Here is a 24554-nt window from a genome sequence, read left to right on the forward strand (position 1 = left end):
TAAAATTGTTATGGGTGAGGATGAAATGGATGAGTTTGGCAATGTGTTTGGGGTGGATCTCTTTTTGTCCTATGTCTGCAGAGATGTTAATGGACCACTCTGCTTTGAATGGTCCCTTGCAATATGTGATAACTACTTACGGTAAACAAGCTGTTCCATGTTGCATTTGCTGTGACAGTGGGAATAACTTTCCTCAGGACTGAAGAAGAGCTCTGTGTGGCTTGTAAGGTCAGCTCCCAAATTACTACACTAGGCAGCACAACATGAGAAGGAGGTGACCAGCCCTCTGTGGAGAAAGAAGTGGTTCTATTTAGACTATTTAGAAAAGCTGGACAAGCACAAGTCCAAGAGGCCAGATGCACTGCATCCGAGGGTGCTAAAGGACTTGGCAGATGTGATTGCAGAGCCATTGGCCATTGTCTTTGAAAACTCATGGCGACCGGGGGAGGTCCCAAATCACTGAAAAAAGGCTAATGTGTCAGCCTCACCTCAGTCCTTGGAAAAATCATGGAGCAGGTCCTCAAGGAATCAATTCTGAAGTATGTAGAGGAGAGGAAAGCGAGCAGGAACAGTCAGCATGGATTCACCAAGGGCAAATCATGCCTGACTAACCAAATAGCCTTCTATGAGGAGATAACTGGCTCTGTGGATGAGGGGAAAGCAGTGGCCGTGTTATTCCTTGACTTTAGCAAAGCTTTTGATACCGTCTCCCACAGTATTCTTGCCGACAAGTTAAAGAAGTATGGGGTGGATGAATGGACTATAAGGTGGATAGAAAACTGGCTAGATCATCAGGCTCAACAGGTAGTGATCAATGGCTCCATGCCTAGTTCGCAGCTGGTATCAAGTGGAGTGCCCCAAGAGTCGGTTCTGGGGCTGATTTTGTTCAATATCTTCATTAATGATTTGGAAGATGGCATGGATTGCACCCTCAGCAAGTTTGCAGATGATACTAAACTGGGAGGAGTGGTAGATATACTGGCGGATAGGGATAGGATACAGAGGGACCTAGACAAATTAGAGGATTAGGCCAAAAGAAATCTGATGAGGTTCAACAAGGACAAGTACAGAGTCCTGCATTTAGGATGGAAGAATCCCATGCACTGTTACAGACTACGGACCGAATGGCTAGGCAGCAGTTCTGCAGAAAAGGACCTAGGGGTTACAGTGGATGAGAAGCTGGATAGGAGTCAACAGTGTGTCCTTATTGCCAAGAAGGCTAACGGCATTTTAGGCTGTATAAGTAGGAGCACTGCCAGCAGATTGAGGGATGTAATCATTTCCCTCTATTAGGCATTGGTGAGGCCTCATCTGGAGTACTGTGTCCAATTTTGGGCCCTATACTACAAGAAGGACATGGAAAAATTGGAAAGAGTCCAGTGGAGGACAACAAAAATGATTAGGAGGCTGGAGCACATGACTTATGAGGAGAGGCTGAGGATACTGGGATTATTTAGGCCACAGAAGAGAAGAATGAGGGGAGATTTGATAGCTGCTTTCAACTACCTGAAAGGAGGTTCCAAAGAGGATGGATCTAGACTGTTCTCAGTGGCAGCAGATGACAGAACTAGGAGCAATGGTCGCATATATATATATATATATATATTTTACAGAAAACATTGGAATGGAAATTAGTTTACGATCTCCTTTCTCTCCTCTCATTAACATACCCCAGAATGTCCATGATACAAAATCTTGTCTTTCAGATTGTACTGCTGAGCAAAATACAATTTTCAGTCAAACCAGTTACTTGTACTGCATACTGGCTTAAAAATAGAACCATATACATATTACCAACAATCCAGTCTGAGCTCTTCATTTTATTTAACTGTATGTTATTCAAGCTACATTTGAGCAACTTTAACGAGAATAAAGTGTTTGTACAAACCATCAAATTCTGCCATTGCACTTTCTTCTTGGAGATATCGGTCTGTTACCTCAAGTGACATTTTGAACTTTAAGTTAGTTTCACTAAAAGAAAAAGAAAAGGATGTTACCAAAATCCGAAAAAAGGAGGAAAATTTGAAGTAACACGAAAACACACACGTACATATGCAACTATTATCTGTGCACATCCACTTTGGGAAAATGATAAAATAGCACATTTGCAAACATTACACTAATGCATTTGAAATTCCCACAAATTGCATAAGTAATTCTAACAAGCAAGCCTGCTCACTTCTCTCCATAATGGATATACTGATTGACTTATGTTCACTGTAAATAAGGAAATGTGAGCCAAGAACCTCTCAGTGCCAACTGGCAAGGGGGTGCAGAGGGATTACAGGACTCCTCTGAGTCTGATATGTACTTTCTAGTTCACCAAAGAATGTCACTCTAGGTCTCAAATGAAAGCCGGTGTCACTGTGCATTCATAGCATTGTGAAATGTATGTAAAGATACTATGTAAGGAGTGAGTATATATATTCAAAATATATTCCTAATGTCTGTATGAAGGTGCTGGTCAGCAGCAAAGGTGAAAAATGGGTTTTCTGTCAGACAACACATGTTTATCTGTATGTTTATAAATTTGAGAATTGACTTGTTCACAAAGGGTCTCCTATGATCACTCTAAATGGAATGCACAAGGAAGGATTGTGAGGACTTCAGAAAGAAACTAACAGGAAGAGAAAAGCAGCAGGTGGGAGGAAATCCTATCTGGAGGCGTACAAAGGTTTGCTTGAGTATATTTGGGGGAACAGGAGAGTTGCCTGGGTACCCTTCACTGAGGAAGTAAAAGGACAGTGATTTTGTTTCATGAAAAGGGTCTCAACCAGGCTTAGCTGCAAACACTGGAGAGAACTTTGGGTGAGAAACTTATTTGGACACGAGAGTAAATTGTTAGTTAAGTTTAGTCTCTAGAAAGCACATTGTGATTTTTTTATATGTACTCATTTGTTTCCAGTATTCTTACTCACTATCATTTCAATCTTTATTATTTAATAGATACATTTATTCTTGTTTTCACAATGAATATAAGTGCTGTGGTGTGGAGCAAAGTGCTAGTCCTGAGTTGAATCTTACAAGCTGGTGTATACTGTTTCTTTGGGAATAGCAGGCCTGGTAATCCTGTGAGTGTTCAGTGGATAAGGGGCTGGAGATGCTGCAGGCAAAGCTCTGTGTATTCAGGGCAGGTGTGTGCCTGTCGTTACCCATGCAGAAAAAGCAAGATCTGCTGCTGCCAAGGGCTGATGGTTTCAGGGAGCTCCCACAGCAGGCATAGACAAAACTTCTTCATGATAAAGGCATGTAAAGGTCAGATAGAAGCCTCACAACCCTGGATACCCCAGGGGAGCAACACAGTAAAAATAACCCAGTTATACACCACTTGTAGAAAAACAGACCCGAAGTGGGAAGGCTTTGGCAAGATCTTGAACTCTTATTTACATTTCTCAATGGAATAATTTAAAGATAGAACAAACACTTCAGAGTTCAAACAAGGAGAGTCTCAAATGGTGTAATATTCAATTCAGCCACAACGAACACCAGGATGAGCCTTGCTGCTCTGTGATTTCTCACCTCAGAGGCACTGTCAGCACAAAGTGCTGTTTTCAAATAAGTGGATTAGGTTACATCTGTGCACATACTGATATGTCTTGATATTACAAAATAAAATTCAGAAAAATTGGTTTTCGTTTATTATAACCTTGTATTAATAGTATTTCATTGCCAAAAAGAAAAAGATGGAAAGGCACTGTGTAAAAAAAAAAAAGCTTTCTACACATTGCTTCTTCCCCTACCTCATTAATTTTATAAGGGTTCAGGAGATTACCTTTAGACTCATATTAAAGCAGTAACTAATGATTTGTAAATTTCCATTTTTAGAGGTTCCCTGCATCTCTCTTTTTCCAGTACATTTCACAAGATCAGTGCAGCTGTAATTTTCTACAGTATTTTGCCTATGGCTGCTCAGCTTTTAACTGCTGCTCTTGGAGGTGGGGAACGGGACGTTAATACGACGCCAAATGGTAAAGTTAGTGGAACAAACATAAATGCTCAAAGCCGCTGCCTTCCTGATGCAGTAGTTAAGCTTGAGAAAGCCGTAGTACATAAAGTAGAATCTAAAAGTAAATAACTGACAAAATTAAGAGCGCTAGTGAGAGAGAGCAAAAACACACTCTGACTGCAATGTCTGGTAATCCAAACAGACTCTATACATGATTTCACAGAGCTGTAATGTAGGGAATAAACATGTGGACCTCAAGATCAATAGAAGTTGTGTGGCTAAGTCACTGCCAGACGAAAATTTACTCTAGCACATCTCACTAGAGATCCATATTATGCAGAGTCCAGGTCACCTGGACTTCATAAAAGCCATTCATTTAGAGAGTACAAATTAAGATATTTATGAAACAGTAGTAACAATACTCACAAAAAATAATGACCTTAAATTTGCGAGGTCTAATCACCAGGGTATATAAAGAATTTCACTAGTTTGGAATAATATTTCTGCAACACACACTTCGGCCCTTTCACCATTAAGCCAAAAATGACATGTAAAATCCCGTAAAAAAAGAGCCTTACCCATCTAGTTCAGCTGTCTCTACATAACAAAGGCTGTTAGGTTCCGAGCTGGACAACAGCAGAATATCAGCCTAGTCAAAACAGTACAGTAAATAAATGAAAGCCAAACAAAATTGCACCAGAGACAAACTCCATGCAAACAAGCAATTTATTTTTAAAAAAATTAGGCCATTCGCTTACAGGAACAAAGGCATTTTTCTCCAGACGAATGACATCTCCAACTTGAATATCTTTCCATTTAGCAGTTTTGAACCTAAATGTCAAATATTTTTTAAGATCAGTAGTATTCATTTAGGATAGGATAGACATAAGTTATGTATCATCTTGAAGTGTTTGGCATCTTCCCTGGCAGACTTCCACAGTATCAGAATAGAAAAGCCTTACTTCTCAGGAGAGAAACATTCCTTATTCAAATAGTTCCGGATTGAAATTCTTAAGAACTGCAATGCAGGAAAGTGTCATCATTTAACACACATGAATATTTCTGTCTTTTTCCCTAAAACTCTCACTTGACACAAATTCAGTGCTGGATTTTTTTTTTTTAATGTGACTGTTCTTTCAAACCACAAGGGATTGGATGTAGGCAATTAACTTTAATTGTTAACAGGAGTTACACATACAAGTGCATAAACAGTGGAGAACTGCAATCTAAATGTACAATATAATCTACCATTTAAGTTCTGCAGGAGTAATCAGTAACTAGTAAAAACATTACTTTCAAAGTTAAAGCAAAAAACTTTACAATACCTTCCATCTCTGATAACATCACATGTCCGGTTATTAATCTCATTATCCATTCTATGGCGAGCCTTAAGGGGACAGGAAAAAGGAGTATGTTTACTCTTACATATTTAAATAACTTGTCATCAGTTTTAACATTAAGGAAATAATTCTTACGATGTCATCCACCAGGTCTTTGATTGCAGTTATCCCAAGCACCAGGAGCAAAGGCACTAGTGTTGTATACCACGATAAAGTAGTTATCTGAGGAATTGTCTGTGAATGTGAACAAAGATCAGGGAACAACTTGGTGAACACTTTAGTGGCAAAAAGGACGAAGAGATCATCTAGTTTGACCTCCTGTACATCACAGGCCTCGAGCACCACCTAGCACCTACACACTAAAACCAACAACCGAAATAAGACTGATGTATTACAGCCCACAGGAAACTACATTATGATGTGCCACAGGCAGAGAATATGAGGGACTGAGGTGCACCCCTGCCTGCGGCCCCTGAAATGGCAGGAAAATTATTACATGAGCCAGATAATCCTGGCAAGTGACCTGCACCCACCTGCTTCGAAAAAAAACCAACGTTATTCTGGAATGATCTACTTTCGGTAAACCCACATTGCATTACATCCCCTTTATTATTTACTTCTATAAATTTAATTATTTTTTCCTTTCACAATTTGTTCTAAAGCCTTGTATACTACTGAGTTCAGACTAACAGGTCTGTAATCGCCCTGATCACTTCCCCTCACCCCATTTTCTTAAATACAGGGATGATATTAGCATTCTCCAGTCATATGGTACTACCCCCATAAAAGATAGATTTATTAAAAATTCTTGCTTCTGGACTAACAGTCTCATATGCCAGTTCTGGAAGAGAAAGTTACTTATCTACAAACTGGAAGTTCTTTAAGATGTGTGATCCCTATCTGTATTCCACGGAGGGTTTAAGCATGTACACCATGCATCCAGAGATGGAGAATTTAAAAGTAGCATCCACGGCTCCGCACATGCTCCCTGACTCACTTCACAGGTTCGCCCGAGGTAATAAAGGGTAGGGCAGATCAACTGTGTCTCCAGTTCCTTCTCCACTGCAAATCAACAGATCTGCAGCAGAGGGGAAGGAAGGTAGGAAGCAGAATACAGATAGGAACAACACATCTCAAAGAGCCTCCAGTTACAGGTAAGTAACCTCCTTTTCTTCTTCAAGTGACGGTTCCTATTGTATTCCACTGAGGGTGACTAGCAAGCAGTACCTAAGTTGGAGGAGGGTACAAGGATGAAGATGGGATAGATGAGCGGAGAACAGCTAAGACAAAGGAGGCATCTGCCGCTGGGTCCTGCATTAAGGCATAATTCACAGCAAAGGTGTGAACTGAACTCCACCTGGCCACTTTACAGATATCCCAAAGCAATAAGTCATGGAGGGTGGCCATGGTCAGAGCCTGGGTTTTTGTTGCATGGGCCCACACCCTTGAGGGTGGCTGGAGGCCAGATAATTGAGAGTGCAATGCTGCCCAAAATCCACTTAGAGAGATTCATTGTGTGAAGACTGCCCACCCCTTAACTCTTTTGGTTATTGCGACAAACAGCCTGGGGGATTTCCTGACCGGTTTCATCCTTTTCAGGTAGAAGGATGATGCCCAGTGGACATTGAGGGAGAGGAGTTACCATTCTTCTTCCAAAGCATGTGGCTTCATGAAAAAAACAAATAAGTGAACGGATTGATTAATGTGAAATTGAGGGATGACCTTTGGCAAAGATTTGGGATGCAGACACAGGGATATTTTATCTTTATGGAAAGTCATGAAAGGAGGGCCTGCCATCATGGCACCAAGCTCACTAACTCTCACTGATGTGACGTTAACCAGGAAGGCAACTTTCATGAAGAGGAGGGACATTGAACATGATGCCAAAAGTTCAAAGGGTAGTTTCATTAGTACAGATAGGACCAAGTTAAGATCCCACTGGGGAGCAATGGGTTGTACAGGTAGGAACTCTCTCAAGAGGCCCTTCCAAAAACCGAACAGTCAACAGGTAGGTAAAGATGGAAGGTCATTCCACGGAGGGGGAGGGTGCTAATGGCTGCTCGGTAGACTTCGAGGAAGCTGTGGGCAAGACCCAATGCCTTCAAGGAGTGGAATTCCCTCTGCTTCTGGGAAAATCCTTTGTGTTCCACCCAGGAATCAAAGTGTGTCCACTTGGCTCAGTAACCACATTTAGTGGAGTCCTTCCTGCTGCTAGAAAGGATGTTTTGCACGTCTGATGAACATGTCCACTCTAGAGACATGCACTCCAAGGTGGAAAAAAGGAGCGCTAGATGACCCACAAAAGCAGTGGCGGGGATTCAAATGGCATCAGGCAATGTGATCGGCAGCTCTCTAGTGGTCTTCAGAAATCACTCTTCTCCGATGGTTGCCTCTGGAAGGTGGAAGATTGTGAAGGTGTTCCCAGAGGGCACGATCTGTGAGTTTCCTGGGACATTTTCTCAGTGATTCGCAGTGTCTCTGGAGAAAGAACTGGGTGGTCCTGTAACACTGTGTAGGGGAAGGTGGGCAGTGGAATTGAAGCTTTGGTGCAGTAGATGCCCAAGGAATGCAGAGTAGGTCTGGAATCCTTGAGAGTGTGCAAGGAATCATCTGTTTTTTGGTTAAAAAGATGGGATTCATTGCAAAGGAGGTCTTTAATGGCATTTTGTACCTCCCTGGGAAACCAGAGGAGTGGAGCCACAATTCCTTGCACATAACTATACCCAGGGCCGATGCAAGGACGTTTCAGGCCCTAGGTGAAACTTCCATCTTGCACCCCCGCCCTGAGGCGCCCTCTCTTGTGGCAGCTTCCAGACCCTACCCTCCACCCTGAGGCACGCCCTCCACCCCAGCTCACCCCTGCTCCAAGCACGAGCCCTCCAAGCACACTGTCGCTGCTTCACTTCTCCCGCCTCCCAGGTTTGCGGTGCCAATCAGCTTGGGCGCCGCAAGCCTGGGAGGCAGCAGAAGTGAGGCAGCCATGGCGTGCTCGGGGAGGAGGTGGGGCAGGGGTGAGCTGGGGTGGGGAGTTCCTCTGTGTGCCGGCCCCCCATTACTTGCTGCAGGCGACCCTCCCTGCTCTCCCCTGCCCCAGCTCCCTCCGCCTAAATGCTGGCGGTGACCAGGGCAGCTGAAGATCCGGCTGCCATGGTCGCTGCCGAAGAAAATGGTGCCCCCCCAAATCCCAGTGCCCTAGGCAACCGCCTAGGTCACCTAAATGGTTGCACCAGCCCTGACAATACCCGTGGCCATGGGCCTCGAGTAGATATCTGCTGCATCCACTGCTAACTGAAGAGTTTTTCTTGCCACCAGTTTACCTTCTTCTAGAATAGCCTTAAAACAGGCCCAGTTTTGCTGTGGTATCTTTTCAGCAAATTCATGCAGTTTACAGTAGTTTAGGAAATCGGACTTAGTGAGCAGTACCTAGTAGTTCAAGATACTGAACTAAAGGCTGCTGACAAATAGTCCTCGTGGCCCAAGAGGTCCCATCTCTTTCTCACCTTATCTGACAAAGTGAAGCATGGGAGATGTTACCCGGAACACTTCATCACCACCTGGACCACAAGAACTGGGAGGTAGGGGGTGAGAACAGAAACTCAGACTCCTTAGCAGGCACGTAACGTTTCTCAGCCCTCCTTGGGGAGTAGGTGTACACGTGGTCAGCATGTGCTAAAATATCCTGGCTGGTTTAAGTATAGTTTCATTGTTAGGGTAGAAAAGTGCCCATAAGACGAGACCTTTCCACTGTGGAGATGTCCACTGCTCCAATGCCAGTACTGAGTTCAGAGAGGGTGCCCTTAACTCTTGGGAGATTGGGAAGAGCACCAGGTGGTGCAGGATGATGCCGATGAGTGAAGGATGTCCGGGAGCTGATGTTGGGTATCCTGGACCTTCTCCAGAGGGATGTAAAGCTCCCCTGCCACCCTCTTGGGCACTCTTGGCTGTCTCAGGCAGATGTACGGGGGTGGGGAGGTTCCCCAGCCTGGATCCGAATGACACCTCATGGCAACTTCCATGAGGTGGGGCTTCTGGAGGCAGGGAGTCTGACCTTCTGCGATATGGCTAAGGAAGGACTGGCATCTGAATGTAATGTGGTTTGCTCCCAAGCAGTAGAGACAGAGCTGATATTCGTCACTGACCGAGAAGGAACACAGGCAGGAGGCACCGATGTTAAAGCCTGGGGTCTTTGGCAGAGTCCCGTACCCATGCATGGGTATGCGGGGGAGGAGTATGGAGAAAAAATAAGCCCTCCATACAATCTATTCTACTCTAGAACTACTACAGACTATCTAAAAGCAATAAAAACAGTAAAACTCTAAAACACTAACTATATACAACTTTGTCTGTGAAAGTGCATCAGTCGCAAGCAGACACTGATTGTTCCAATCCAGACCATGCAGCGTTAAGAAGGAACTTGAGACACAGTCTGTCTGTCCTGCCCTTTATCACCTTGGACAAAACCATGAGGCAAGTCAGGGCTCATGCGTGGACCAACCAGTCAGTGGACTACAATAGGGCCCATCACTCAAAGAAGAACATAAATTATCCAAATTCCCTGATTTGAGCACATTAAGTTCTTTAAAGGGTATGTTCTTAAGTCAGGTTAGCTAACTCAGGTAAAAGTAGAAGTGAAGACATGGCAACCCTTAACTTGTGTTAGCAGTTTGATATAAAGTCTATATGGGATCCTGGGAGTGAACGTTGGCTTTGTGTTTATATTAACCTGAGTTAGCTACGTGAATTAAGAATACACTTTTTTTTTTTTCTGAAAGTGAAGACATAACCTATGAGCCCCAGTCATGGACTAGAACCACATTGTGATAGGCACTGTACAAACTTAAAACAAAAAGGAAGGTCCATTCCCCAAATTGCTCACTGTCTAAGTAACTAGTTGTATTCTAAGCAGAGTACACAAGGCATAAATCTAAACATCAAGCTAAAATGATTAATGTGCAAATAAAGTGCATTGCTCCAAGTTCGTATTAAACTTCTGAATTTTAAAAGCAATTAGTCTGGAGTTGTTTAGGAAGTCCACTTTAGTTTCATGATGGCAATGTCACAAAAAGCAGTAATATTCAGCTGCATTACTGAGTAGCTGAACTTAGATTATCAACTTTATCATAATTATCTGTATTATGTAATCAAATTTACCTGTAAAATAAGAAGAACCAGGAAATAGAAGTTGGCCACTCTTTTAAACTGTTCTAGCAAATTCAACGGTAAAAAGGTAATTGCATTGTATTTGTAGGTCTTAATTGCATTCCCCTGTTGAAAAAAAATTAAAAATAAGACATTCTAAATAGCAATATACTAATGGATACTTTTCCAATCCAATTTGCATTTCATGTAAAATGTTTTATTTTACAGTATCCCTCTCTACAAATGGCCGAGTAAGTTAAGTTTATTATGCAAACTAGTTTAACAAGGATCACTAGTCAAGTCAACCAAACTAACTGTTGGCTTTAATGTTATTTCTAAGCTGCCTTTTGTTGCTTTAGCTGTCAACTAGCAATGCCTTAAAAGGATTATCTGGAGCACTATGTCAAATCAAGGGACTGGAAATAGGATACTGAGTTTTTACCTCAAGGCCACTCCTTCAGACTGAACCCAGGTCAGTAGTGATAATGGAAAAGTCGGATATCCTTATAGTCAGTTTTAACTGAGGTCAGACGTAGTGCCGGCTCTAGGTTTTTTGCTGCCTCAAGCAAAAAATTTTTTTGCTACTCTCCACCCCAGCCCTGGGCTCTCATCCCTCACCAGTGCCCTCCCACACCCACCCCCCCTGCTGCCTCAGCCCTGGGCTCTCCTCCCCCACCCGCACCCCCTGCCACCCCAGTCCTGCACTCCCCCTCAACAGTACTGACTCTGCCCGCTCCCCCCTCACCTCCAGCCGGTCCGGCACTGGCAGCGTCAGGGTAAGCAGCAGAATTCCCAAGCCGTGTCTCAGCCCAGGGTCCCACCAGCCAAGGATCCCGCCTCCAGGACCGGCTGAGACCCGGGAGGGCAGAGCCGGGGGACCGCCCCGGCAGGGGGCTGAGGAACTGGGGCAGAGTAGCCCCAGAGGGAGCAGAGCCCTAGAGAGCGGGACACGGGCTCCGCACGGCAGCGCCCCACCCTCTATGGCCCCACTGCTGCTGCTCCTTCTGGCCGCCCTGCCGCAGTCCCAGCGGCTTGGGCCGCTTTGCTCAGCCCCAGCCACCCTGCAGTACCTGCAGGTAGCTCTGTGCGCCCTGCGGGGCGGCCCCCAGCCCGAGTGTCTCCCGCTTGGAACCTGCCCAGCCCAGCCACAAGGTGCGGGCGCTGCTCCCCCGCAGCACGAACCGCAGAGGCTCCAGGGCGCCCCCTGTGCATGACCACTGCTGCTGCCAAGGCCAGCTCTAGGCTTTTGCTGCTCAAAGCAAAAAAAAGATGGCCAAAATGCCGCCCCCGAAAATGTGCTGCCCCAAGCACATGCTTTGTTTGTTGGTGCCTAGAACCGGCCCTGGACAGATGTACACATTAAAATGTACACTCTTTGGCCAATGTACATGGCAGAGGGGCATTGCTGGCACATGATGACATAAACACATTAGTAGATGTACAGGTGAATGACCCCTTGATGGTGTGGCTGGGTCCTATGATAGACCCACAGGGGCTCATCTTAATTAATAAGCCTCTTAGGGTTGATATGGCTACTTCCACCTTTTCATGTTCTGTATGTATATATATCTCCTTACTATATGTTTCATTCTATGCATCTGAAGAAGTGGGCTGTAGCTCACCAAAGCTTATGCTCAAATAAATTTGTTAGTCTCTAAGGTGCCACAAGTACTCCTGTTCTTTTTGCGGATACAGACGAACACGGCTGCTACTCTGAAACCATACAAAAGCTAGTAGGAGAACACTTCGATCTCCCTGGATATTCAATAACAGATTTAAAGGTACATTCTTCAACAAAAAAACCTTCAGAAAACAGACTTCAAAGAGTAACGTCAGAGCTACAATTCATTTGAAAATTTAACACCATTAATTTGGGCTTGAATATGGACTGGGAGTGGCTGGCTCCTTACAAAATCAATTTTCCCTCTCTTGGTATTGACATCTCATCAACAACAATTGGGAGTGGACCACATCCACCCTGACTGAATTGGCCTTCAAATTGGTTCTCCACTTGTAACGTAACTCCCTTCTCTTCATGTGCCAATAGATATTTATGCCTGTATCTGTAATTTTCACTCCATGCATCAGAACAAGTGGGTTTTTTACCCATGGAAGCTTATGCTCAAATAAATCTGTCAGTCTTTACGGTGCCACCGGACGCCTCGTTGTTTTTGTAGAATAGGTAGGAAGGGTTCCGATTGCAGAATCTTTATTACTGATATTCAAGCATAAGACAGAAATAACCCAAATTGACTTTCAGATACTAGCAGAGCTTGCAGGGGTTGGTAATTAGAAAAACATTTTATTTATAAAATAAACAAAGTTATTGCCTTGAAAGTAAACAAGGCAGTTGAATGTGAAATCTCACGATACCACTATTTATCATTTAAGACCAGAATGGCACACAGGCACTACTACTATGCTGTTTATTTTAAAATAATCCTACTGTTTTTAGAAATGTATGTTTTAAAACATAATTTTTTAAATAAAGTTATTTATACATCCATAACATTTAGAGTGGGCGACCTAAGCCAACAACAAGACGATTCCATTGTACTTAAGCATTTCGAAATAGAAAATCATTTATTTTCAAATTGAAATTCTAGCTTGACCAAGATGCTATCTGCCTAAAGGCTGCCCCTAGTAAAGTATTGAAAATATAATACTTTAACATTATTTGATTCAAATGTTAGTGACAGCCATAGTCCAGTGAATAGGATGCAGCTCTGGGATTCAGGAAGTCTGGGTTCTAAATGGCTTTTGGCTCACAAGTGTGTAGAGCAATTTAGTGCATGGCAAGCCAGACTATAGCAAACAAGCTAGCCACGCACTAACTGACAGTATGAACCCTGCTATGGTGCACTAAATGTTCCATAGTGCACTTTGATGTAGATTCAAGTCTGACTTGCCACACACCAAAATCACCATGCAGACAAGCCCTTAGTCAAATCACTCTGTGACTCAGTTAATCTGTTCATGATACTTATCCAATTTTGCAGATTGCAGAGGTATACTAATACATGTACATGGTTTAATTATTGGAACATTTAATCATGAATAACAAGTGTTCCTCCTGATAAAAAATCTACATCAGCCATGATATATAAAGGAAGATAGCTTACGGCATATTTGCTTTTCTTGAAGCACAGAAATGTTGTTTTCTTAAACTGGGGTTGTTCATGGAAGTTTCGATCATTTGCCTTAACTTGCCAGCTGCAATCTGGGAAAGGAAGGGAAAAAAAAAATAAGAGTGCCACACACATACAAAATGAACCATAACACTTGACTGCTCCAACAATGGGGAAACAAGTCTACAAACTGAAGGTTTACCCCCTCCGTATCTTTTAAGGCAACATGCAATGGAAAAAATCAAGTTGGGCCTCTGAACTTTTTCTCATTTCTATATTGTTGGTAAAGAAAGCCTCAAAGGATTTTGTAAAAAAGCATCCAGTTTGTTTGTCTATATAAGCAACTGAAGTCTAACCTACTCTGGGAGAAAAACGTGTGGTAACAGGGGCGGCTCTAGGGACTTTGCTGCCCCAAGCATGGCAGGCAGGCTGCCTTCAGCGGCTTGCCTGCGGAAGGTCCATCGAAGCCGCGGGACCGGCGGACCCTCCGCAAACATGCCGCCTAAGGCAGCCTGCCTGCTGCCCTCACGGGGACCGGCAGAGTGCCCCCCGCGGCTTGCCGCCCCAAGCACGCGCTTGGTGTGCTGGGGCCTGGAGCCGCCCCTGGTAGTAAACAGAAAATTAGGAATGTTATGTTACAAGACGCTGGAAACTAAACAGAGGGAAAAGATTTTTAAATCAGACTACTTTGTGTTGCTTTTGTTACACCCATCTAACTCCAATGCCTAATGAACAAAAAAAAGCGTGTCAGAGACTGAGCAATCATGCCCTTTTAATTAACGTGCAAAAGCTCACAATGCACCTCTGAGACCTCCTAAGAAATCCTCCAACAATATTAGGCAAAGCCAGACTTGACATCCCCAATATTTCTGAAGATAAAAAACAAGCAGAATTTAAATGCCCACCCCTTTCTGACCACTTGTCTAGATCTTAAAGAAGGGCCCAATCCCAGTTTCATTAAAAATCCTACACAGTTCATCTTTAAGTCTCTGACTTTCAGCTAGATCTAATTTGTGCGGAATTGTTAACATAATAACCAAGAGTTTTACAGCAATAAAGTGCAGGTTCAGCAATGAATAAATATCCTTCCTGCTATTGAGTTGTTTTGTGACCAGCAGAAACTGTGTCAAAAAAAGAAAAAGAAAAAAAAAAAAAAAAAAGAAGAAGAACAGTTCAAGGAGCCTTTTACATCTCAGAGTGGCATTATGCTATGCCAGAGGTTTGCAATCCACCTTTTTATATGCCTGGACACTCTGGTATGCCTGAGATGCCTAGACCTGAAGAAGAGCTCTCTGTAGCTCAAAAACTTCTCTTTCACCAACAGAAGTTGGCTCAATAAAATACTACCTCACCCACCTTGTCTCTGGGATGAGATGTGAATTTAGAAGTGGTCAAGCAGTTCCTGTGAGAAGGGGATTGTCTGGGTTGCGTGCACCGCAAGTACCTCATACAGATGCTCTTTATCTTCCCTCCATGCTGCTTTTGCACTCTAACCTGTCTACTCCCTATCCCATTGTGTCATTTTGTCCCTTCCCCTTACTCAACTGCCTCACTCCACCACTTATAAGTCCGTCCAGTTCTCTCTCACACAGTACATTCTAGGCCTTCACGTTCTGTCTATCCACTGTCTAACACTTATCCTCCATTATCCTCCAGTTTCCACTCCTGCCCTCAGGTCCATATTGTTGGTACCACTATCTACCTTGCTCGCGGCACCTAAAAATCCAGTCATTTAGGCCCTGCCTAAACTTTGCTCAATTTGTCTAACAGGTTTTTAAATTGGTTTTCAAACAATTTGCCTGCCCAGTATGAGTGAGGCCAAGCCAGTTCTGAACACTGTATTAGACTAGTTTTCTAGATTCTGCACCTACATCAGTTTCCCTCTACACACAGTTCCACAGACAAGATCACGACATTTCTGATCAACAATCCTTTCTTGCTCTGATTATTCTTCACGTTATACATGTGAGAACGTGGAGCAACAAGGGTGCTGAACTATATCCAGTAGCTCTGGGAATCCCACAAGCAGGGGCATGGTACAGTGACTCAACTGAACCATGCCCCACACTACCAGAGGACTCCTGCAGGCTGCCCCATAAGGTGGGGAATATATCCTTTTTTTAAAGCAGCTTCCTAGTCAATAGTCAGTCAAGTTGCAACCTGTCTGACCTGTTTCAAATAGAGAAAAGATTGGCGGTAACTGCAGGATAGATATATTGGCTTCCAATCTGTTCTCTTAATCCTTTTTTCTCAGTAACTACTATTAACAAGACTGAATTATAACAAGAGCAGCAGCAATGAATGGGCACCTTAGGTTTTAGCCATTCAGCAAAAGACTGGATGTTTTTTCTAAGAGAGCTGCTCCAGGAATTACTTTGGGGAAGTTCTGTGGCCTGTATTACACAGGAGGTCGGACTAGATGATCACAGTGGTCCCTTCTGGCCTTGGAATCTATGTCTGTAAACTCTACTGTAAGAAAACTGAGGTTCTAAAATAGATTGAATCACTGATCAGCCACACCAGCTGCAAAATAAAAAAGTAAGTGCAAGCAGACCTGGTTATGACATGCTTGTCCCCTCACATGATTAAGTGCTGTCCTGAACAGTAATGTGTGTTTATGAACGCACCTTGTTGTAAGCAGGTCCACTGACCATTGTTGTAGCATACATGGACCTTAGTGGTAACCTGGACTGATGCTAATGCTAGAAGACTATGGATGACTGGACAATGAGGAGAATTCTGAAGTTAGTAATAAGTGAGTGAAACCTGGTTGAGGGGAAAGACTTATTATTCAGACTACTTGGAAGGGTTCTTATTTTATACTCTTCACTGTGGAAGAGAAAAGCCGATTCAACTTCTAAGAAAACTAAACGGAAATCCTCTCCATTGAGAAAAAGCAACAAGGATGAGATTTCTGTAGCGCTACCTGACAATAGAAAACCACTGGACTAACCTAGTTCAGTACATTCCACAGATTCTGCAAATTAAGCAGAGAGTTTTGACTTTATTAACCAGAGCAAGGAAAATGAAAATGAGCATAGATTTAAAAAATAAATAAATAAAAAAGTCTAGCCAACAAGGCTGCAAATATTGCTCTTATGTAAATGAACACAATGAATGTCTTGTTGAATCTGCAACCCAGACTGAAACATCTGCAGCCAAATGGAAGAAGTATGAACTTCCCCCATTGATCATGAAATTATGTTAGCTTTGAAGTTTAATTATTAAATGCTTGAATTAGATACCAACATTGCTGACCATGTCATTGCTGAATGACAAACTAAAAATAGCCAGCAAAGTCTAATTTCTAGTGCTGCTGGAAATACCTTCCATATTCTGACACTCCATCAGAAACTGCTGCTAGACAACAGTGCTGATTCATGATTTTGTCTCTAGAGGCCATGAAGAGAAGCATAAAATCCACCAAGATGACTACTTCAAGATGAAAAATATTTTTGAACTGTTGTTTTTATTTTAAGTCTCCAGCTGGCACTGGAAACTTGTTAAAGTCATTTATAAAACTGTTTAGCTCTTGAAACTCAAAGCATGTGCATCTCTCATTTACACTAATAGATATTAACACCAAATCTACATGCTTTGTTTGCTTCCATTATGTGTAAATTAAGTCTTTAATGAGTAGAAACCTTTCAGAAGTAAGCAACTTAGTGAAAAAATTAATCAGTGTATTAAATGCTTCTGTTTATTCTCTAGAGTCATAACAGCAAAAGATGAACAGACTCTAGCCATTCATCTTGACAATTTTTGTGCCACTCTTCCAGTACTCCAGGTACCTGTGTATTACATTTATTATTTAAAAAATTTGAGGGCACCCAAAATGTGCCAGGTACTTTCCAAAAAGCAATCCCTCTCCTTCATGGGTGGTGAGTTATATACTCACGTAGTGCCAGCAATATTCAGAGCCCAGGGGCCCAGCTCCACCAATGTTTGGGGCAGGGTCTCCCCCCGGCCCCATCCACCGCCCCTCCCATGCCTCCCCTGAGTGTCCCCCAGCCCCCTCTTGCTGTCCCCATGAACCCCCGGAGGGAGCAGAGCATCCCTGCCTCTTCCATGCAGCTCCATGCTGCCTCCCTGCAGCCACAGCTGCCGCAGAGTCCTAGTGCCCCCATATCAACTGCTAGGGCAGACTGACTCTGAGCCTGCCCTTCCCCCTCACACCCTTCTCTTTTCCGGTGGGACCTTCCACCAGCACAGCACCCTGCCCGCAGTCACCGCTCCTTCCCCATGCTAGGCAAGGAGGTAGCTCCATCCCCCACCTCCAGTGAGGCTACAGTCAGGGGCAACAGCAGGGGAGGAGGCACACGCAGCACCCCCTGGCACCCACCACGGGGGAGGCAAGGGAGATTCCTGGACCTGAGAGGGGCCCTAGGAGCACAAGCAGTGACAGTGGTGGGGGTGTGTTGCTGGGGGGGTGGGAAGGGGGGGCTCCTCCCCCAGAGCTCACTGCTGCTGTCAGGGAAAGGGCTGGAGGGAGTCCTCCTCTCTGGCCCCTGTTCTGGAGCAGCCTGCCTGCCCCCCAAATTCATCCACAGCTCTGCCCCACCCCAGAGCCCATACCCTCAGCCAGAGCTTTCATCCTCCCCACCACACCCTCAACCCTTTACCCTAGCCCTGAGCCCCTCACACACCTCAAACGCCTTATCCTCAGTCCTAGCCAGAGCCCTCACACCCCTGCACCCCAACCCTCTGCCCTAGCCCTGAGCCCCTCCAGCATCCCAAACACCTTATTCCTCGTCCCAGAAAGAGCCCTCATTCCGGCACACCCTAACTCTCTGCCCCAGCCCAGAGCCTCTTCAACACCCCAAATCCCCCAGCCCCAGACAGAGCCCTCACCCCCCACACTCCTACTCTCGCCCTGAGCCCCTCCCATACCTCAAAACCCTCATCCCCCTGCACCCTAACTGTCTGCCCCAATCCTGAGCCCCCTCCTGCATCATGAACCCCTCATCCCCAGCCCCACCCCACTGCCATATCCCTGAGCCCCCTCCCACACCCCAAACCTCTCATCCCCAGCCCCACTGCAAACCCAGCCCCACCCCTGCATCCCCTCCCTCCTCGAGCCTGCAACCCCTCCAATCGCCTATACCTTGTGCCCCAGACCTCCTCCCCCACCCAAACTCCCTCCCAGAGCCTTGGGCAGGTGGGGGAGGAGTTTTGGGAGGGCGAAGTTTGGGCAGAGGCAGGTTCTGGGCACCACCAAAATTTCTACATATCTGCCGCTCATGCTCTCCTTACACTTGATGTCAGCACCACCCACCACAGTTTGTGGACGTGACCTATCTGCTACTAACCCAGAAACAAAAATTAAATAAAACTGCTAAAAAAGAAGTGGAAGCTAGCAATAAATCTGAAGTCATGTGAAAGGTTCAGGAATCACAGAATATCAAGGTTGGAAGGGACCTCAGGAGGTCATCTAGTCCAACCTCCTGCTCAAAGCAGGACCAATCCCCAGACAGATTTTTACCCCAGTTCCCTAAAAGGCCTCTTCAAAAGATTGAACTCACAACCCTGTGTTTAGCAGGCCAATGCTCAAATCACTGAGCTATCCCTCCCCGCATAACTGTCCATCAGTTTGTGAAAATTTCTGAATAAATAGACTGGATCTGATCAAGCTCATATTTGATGACCTCAGATCATAGTGTGAAGCCACTTCACTTCCCAAATAGCTGTAGTGGGATGCAATTTTGTAGATGAGTGTGGATTAACTTTCTAGTTGACATAGATTACTAGAAAATGCAGTTAACAATGTAGATCTGCTCAGGGAGAAAGTATTGAGTATATTCTTAAATCTGAAAATAAACTGAACAAACTCAGCAACCTATGTATATCTGGTACAGTGCACAATCCTCTGAATCTTTATATTCAATAGTTAATTCAGTATAATTTCTCATACTATTACCTTTCTTAACTGGTTCTCTGCTCTCTTCAGCCTCTCTGTTGATTCGGTTTTGCTCTGGTTCAACTGCAGGCAGCGGACTCTCCAATTCATCTTCTGTTTCATCATCACTGTAGGGCATTACCTCATCATTTGGCTGAGAGTCCTCATCAAAGGTTGTCTCTGAATCCCTGTCTGAATGCATTCTGCCAGCAGTCTGCAAACACTTGATAAAGGAAATGAATTGATAGTTAATATTACAGAAGCATTCTAATCTGTCTCTTCTTAAAATCAGGTTTGAAAGCAGCTCTGCTAAGAACTCTTTCAACTAAGTTCAGAGTCCAATTTCAAAGATAGTTCAAACCCATGGAACAGGATTTCTAATCCAAGACCTTTAGCACACCTAGATTATCTTATTGAAATTTTAAGAAGACTGATGTAATGATGACTGTAACTGACATACTAATTCCTTGATATATTCATAAATTCTAGCAAGTATTATAATAGTATTACTAATTTCAGGACCACATAGGTCTTTATAGCTGTTACTATACCGCAGCCCATGTCATCTCAAAAAGGAGAGAGACTACAGATAGAATTCAGATCCTTCTGGCTCAGAAGCACAGGCTCTTACCACTTGAGCTAGAAGAGAACCCTCATTAGCAGTAACTGGTATAGGGACTGATAATCAGTTCCAGTTGCACCCATTAGGAGGGCAGTGGGAGAAGCTCACACACAAGTAATTTCTTTCAATACAATTAAATAAATCTTTATTTTTCACGTCAAAAAACCAAATGTGAAGTGTTTAACTACTTCTACAGGATATTTGGACATCATGACTATTCTAATAAAAAAACATAGTAAAGACATTCATATTATTGCACTGTAAAATGTAGCATTCTGATGCAGTAATAAAAGTAATGTACTTAGAATTGATTACAAATACAAAGTATCTACGTTGGAGGGTTATACTATACACAAGTCTGTTTAAAAAAAATCCTCAGCATTCAACCCGATATTGTACCTACATACTCTCATAAGATAAAAGCATAACTAGTCTTCACCTGTTCCTGAAGGAATTTAAACAATTTTAAAAGGTCCAACTCCCAAAAGTCAAAATATAAACACAGATTTGTGGTCTCTATTTTCAGAAGAAAAGGTTTTTTTTTTTTTTTTTTTTTTTTTTTTTTTTTTTTGCAAATTACGGCTTTTGAGAAACAATTCCATTCAAAATGTTCAGAGATCTGGCCTTCTCTGAATTCTCACAATCCTGGATATGAGCAAGACTTCTATGAGGAATTATCAGTCTCATCTACTAAAGTATTTTTAAAGAGCTGAAAATTGTTTATTTTGGAGTATTTTCAGCATCTTGTGAAGGATCATTTTCTATTTTTGGAGTAAGCCTCCAAGATGCATGTTTCAAAGCGTTAGGTCATTTTTTAAAAATTGAGTTTTTAAAAATATACTTAAATGGTACAGAAGTGCCATCACTGAATTATACAATCTGATGTTAATCTTCAAAATATGAAATATAAATTTAATACTATTCTTCCAAGTCATGGTTAAAATGTTAAACACATGGTGTTCTCACTGGCAATTAAACAGGACTAATGGAACCATTTTTAATGGAACATGTTTAATAGTTCTCTTGCCTATCCAGACATGCCCTGCTAACAGATTATAAATCACACGGTAGACAAGTTTGGAAACCCACCCATGAAGCACTTCACAATTATGAGCCCTGTCATTTGGGAGAAAGAATATGAACAGAAAAACATGAATGATAATTGGGAAGTGTAAGATATTTTACTAGATGCCCAGAAAGCCACAACTGAGAAGGAAGGTCACGCTGCTTAAAAAACAATCTGGCTTACAGAGGAAGTAAAAGCAGCAATTTAAAAACAAAAAAAACAACAAAAACCTAAAAGCAGCAAAGAATCCTGTGGCACCTTATAGACTAACAGACGTCTTGGAGCATGAGCTTTCGTGGGTGAATACCCACTTCCTCAGAGGAAGTGGGTATTCACCCACGAAAGCTCATGCTCCAAGACGTCTGTTAGTCTATAAGGTGCCACAGGATTCTTTGCTGCTTTTACAGATCCAGACTAACACGGCTACCCTCTGATACTTAACAAAAACCTACCACATAAACAGAAGAAAGGGGAAGATGATAGAAATGAATATAAATCAGAAACTAGGAATTGCAGAAAATTGATAAAGGAAGCAAAAGGACACTTGGCAAAATCTACAGCCAGCATAGTTAAGTATACTAGGAATAAAAAGAACCTTAATAATGGTATTGGCCTATGGAATGGAAATGGTAACAGTCAACAATAATGCAGAAAGAGGAAAAGATGTTCAATAAATATTTTTCTTCTGTATTTAAGAAAAAGCCAGATGATGTAATCTTATGTAATGAAGAAACACTTTCCATTCCAAAAACAACTCAAGGATGTTCAACAGCACCTCCTAAAGTCCGTAATTTTTAAAAATCAATAGATCAGCATAATCTGTACCCAAGAGTTCTCACACACACACACAAGCTGGCCAAGGAGTTCTCTTGACTGTTCATGTGGATTTTCAAAAAATCTTGGAACTCTGGGGAAGTTCCAGAAGAAAGCTACTGTTATACCAATATTTTTAAAAGGTAAATGGGAGGACCACAGCCTGACAACAACAGAACAACTGATATAGGATTTAAAGATTAAAAGCGGGTAATTGGTTGTAAATGTAACTGTGTTAGTGTAGTATACTTAGTGGTTTGTAAGGCATTTGACTTGATTCCATATGACATTTTGATTAAAAAACTAGAATGATACAAAATTAACATGGCGCACATTAAATGGGTTAAAACCAAGCAAACTGATTGGATCCATACTTTAATTTTAGGCAGGAACCATCTTTGAGCAGGTATGTTTCTAGTGAGTCCTACAAGGATTGTTTTTTGGCCCGATGCTACGTCACATTTTTATCAATGACCCAGAAAAAAACCCCAAAATCAATGATAAAGTTTACAGATAACACAGATTAGGGGAGTAGGAAATAATGAAGAGGACACGTCACTGATACACAACAATCTGTATCATTTGGTGAGCTGGGTGCAACCAATATGTATATCAATACAGACGAAATGTAAAGTCACACATCTAGGAACAAAGAATGGAGGCCACACTTACAGGGTGGGGAATTATTCTGAAGCAGTGACTCTCAAAGAATCTGGGAATCATGACGGAGAATTAGCTGTAATGAGCTCCAAGAACATCACTGTGACCAAAAGGGCAAACACAACCATAAACAAGGAAATAAGTTGGAGTAGGGAAGTTACATCACCTCTGTGTTTGGCATTGGTGTGACTGGTACTAGAATACCGTGGCCAGTTCTGATGTCTGAATTCAAGATGGATGTTGATAAATTGCATAAGGTAGAAAGAAAAGTCACTAGAATGCTTGAAAGATTGTTAAACATGCTTCATAATGAAAGATTACAGTCAATATATTAATTTTAACAAAAAGAAGATTAAGATGTTACTTGATTATAGTTCATGAGAGTTTCCCTACATAGGGAATAAATATTTGATAATATAGGGATTGTCAATCTAGCAAAGGTATAACAAGATGTAATGGATGGAAAAGTTGAAGCTAGACAAGTTCAGACCAAAAATAAAGTACTTTAAAAAAAAAAGTGAATATAATTAACCATTAGAACAATTTATCAAAGGTTGTGGAAAATTCTCCTTCATAGGTCACTTCTACAGGGCTCATTGTCTGTGAATCTATTTCCATCTGTAATAGCCACTCTTTATTCAGTATTTTGCACACTTTGGACTTATCAGTGCTAGCCTAATTACAGAACACTGCTTTAAATATGGGCCCTAATCCTGCAACTGGCATCAAACAAGCAGATGCCTGCACCTTCACCAAGCCCCACTATCTTCAATAGGGCTCTAAGTGCAGCATCCCACCTGCATACTTATGGTTTCAGGATCAGGGCCATGTACAAGTAACTTGCGTGTATATGTTTGCCAAGGAAGCCATGTAAATATAAACAGTGTTTAAAACAAATTTAGAACTCTGTTTAAACATATGCTGTCTCCTTGGTAAATGGAGGATGCCAGAGAAAACAGCCAGGTAACATCAGATTACTACTTTTACCCTCCATGTCAGGGACAATGGGCTACTGCTAGTCATTTCTTTCAGTATAACTTCAGTTGTAGAGAGTTAATTACTGCCTCAGATGTATAATTATTTAAAACTACAAATCTCCCTGTATAGAAGTTTTCCTGTGTTGTGGAGGGAGCCATTTTAAAATGTGATCATGGAACTTCCCTCAATTTGCTAAACAGAAGATTTGAGGATCACTATTGTAGATAATTCATTTATGTTTTGGGGTTTGTTTTGTTTTGTTTTTAACTCCAGGAGTTTTAGAAAAAAGATCAAGGGCTTTGGCCACACGTGCCTTTGTGGACAGTGAGAAATTATGGCAATCGAAAGGCCAAGTGGATGACATAACACCTGTACTTTATTTTCTCTCTGTTCCAGGGCCTACATTTGTAAAATGTAACCCTACTCCCATCATACTGCACTTGAATGCTGAAACATTAGACGTTTGCTTTATATCAATTTTCAAAAGCTAGCTTCACTCTGACTAATGAGCTAATAGAATCTCTCTGTGCCAATATACCATAGCTGGTCTATGATTCAAATGCTAAATGGGCTTCTTCTGTATGGGCAGACTTTGGCAAACCAGTAAAGTACCTAAAACCACTATGGCTTATTGTTAAAGGCGGCTTAGTCAGCAAGCTGTAAACTGGCCATTCAGCAATCTCAGCTTGACCAAGGCAGGAGGGGAGAGGGTTTTGGGTGCCACAGCAAGGGCAGCTTGACCCCACATCCTTCCTGATAAGAACTGTGTTGAAGTTGCTGATATGCCCCAGGATTATTGGGGTCTCAAGGCTGCAGACTCTGGAAAAACCCAAACCTGGTTAATCAATAATCAGAAGGAGCCTTTTGCTTGATCATTGAAATTGCTTACTTAACAAGGTTTCGTTAAGGGACATGTCATTCTATTACTAACGTATAAATAAGAAGAAAAAGCTTGAGATAGCTGGA

General features: G+C 42.6%; 1 protein-coding gene across 3 annotated transcripts in view; it reads right to left on the reverse strand.

Moving 5' to 3' along the window:
* The window catches only part of ATP8B1 (ATPase phospholipid transporting 8B1), a 128503-nt gene that overhangs the window by 43151 nt on the left and 60798 nt on the right, over nt 1–24554 (reverse strand). For all 3 annotated transcript variants that reach the window (XM_050944660.1, XM_050944661.1, XM_050944662.1), the window contains exons 2-9: nt 19471–19672; nt 13548–13645; nt 10438–10551; nt 5422–5520; nt 5272–5333; nt 4705–4777; nt 4525–4595; nt 1889–1971 (exon numbers count right to left, since the gene is read on the reverse strand). In XM_050944660.1, coding sequence (XP_050800617.1) covers nt 1889–1971; nt 4525–4595; nt 4705–4777; nt 5272–5333; nt 5422–5520; nt 10438–10551; nt 13548–13645; nt 19471–19651 — 781 coding nt within the window. In that variant the 5' untranslated portion in view covers nt 19652–19672. The remainder of the gene's footprint in view (nt 1–1888; nt 1972–4524; nt 4596–4704; nt 4778–5271; nt 5334–5421; nt 5521–10437; nt 10552–13547; nt 13646–19470; nt 19673–24554) is intronic.

The sequence above is a fragment of the Gopherus flavomarginatus genome, chromosome 3 (assembly GCF_025201925.1).
Source record: "Gopherus flavomarginatus isolate rGopFla2 chromosome 3, rGopFla2.mat.asm, whole genome shotgun sequence".
In the NCBI taxonomy this organism is placed as follows: Eukaryota; Metazoa; Chordata; order Testudines; family Testudinidae; genus Gopherus; species Gopherus flavomarginatus.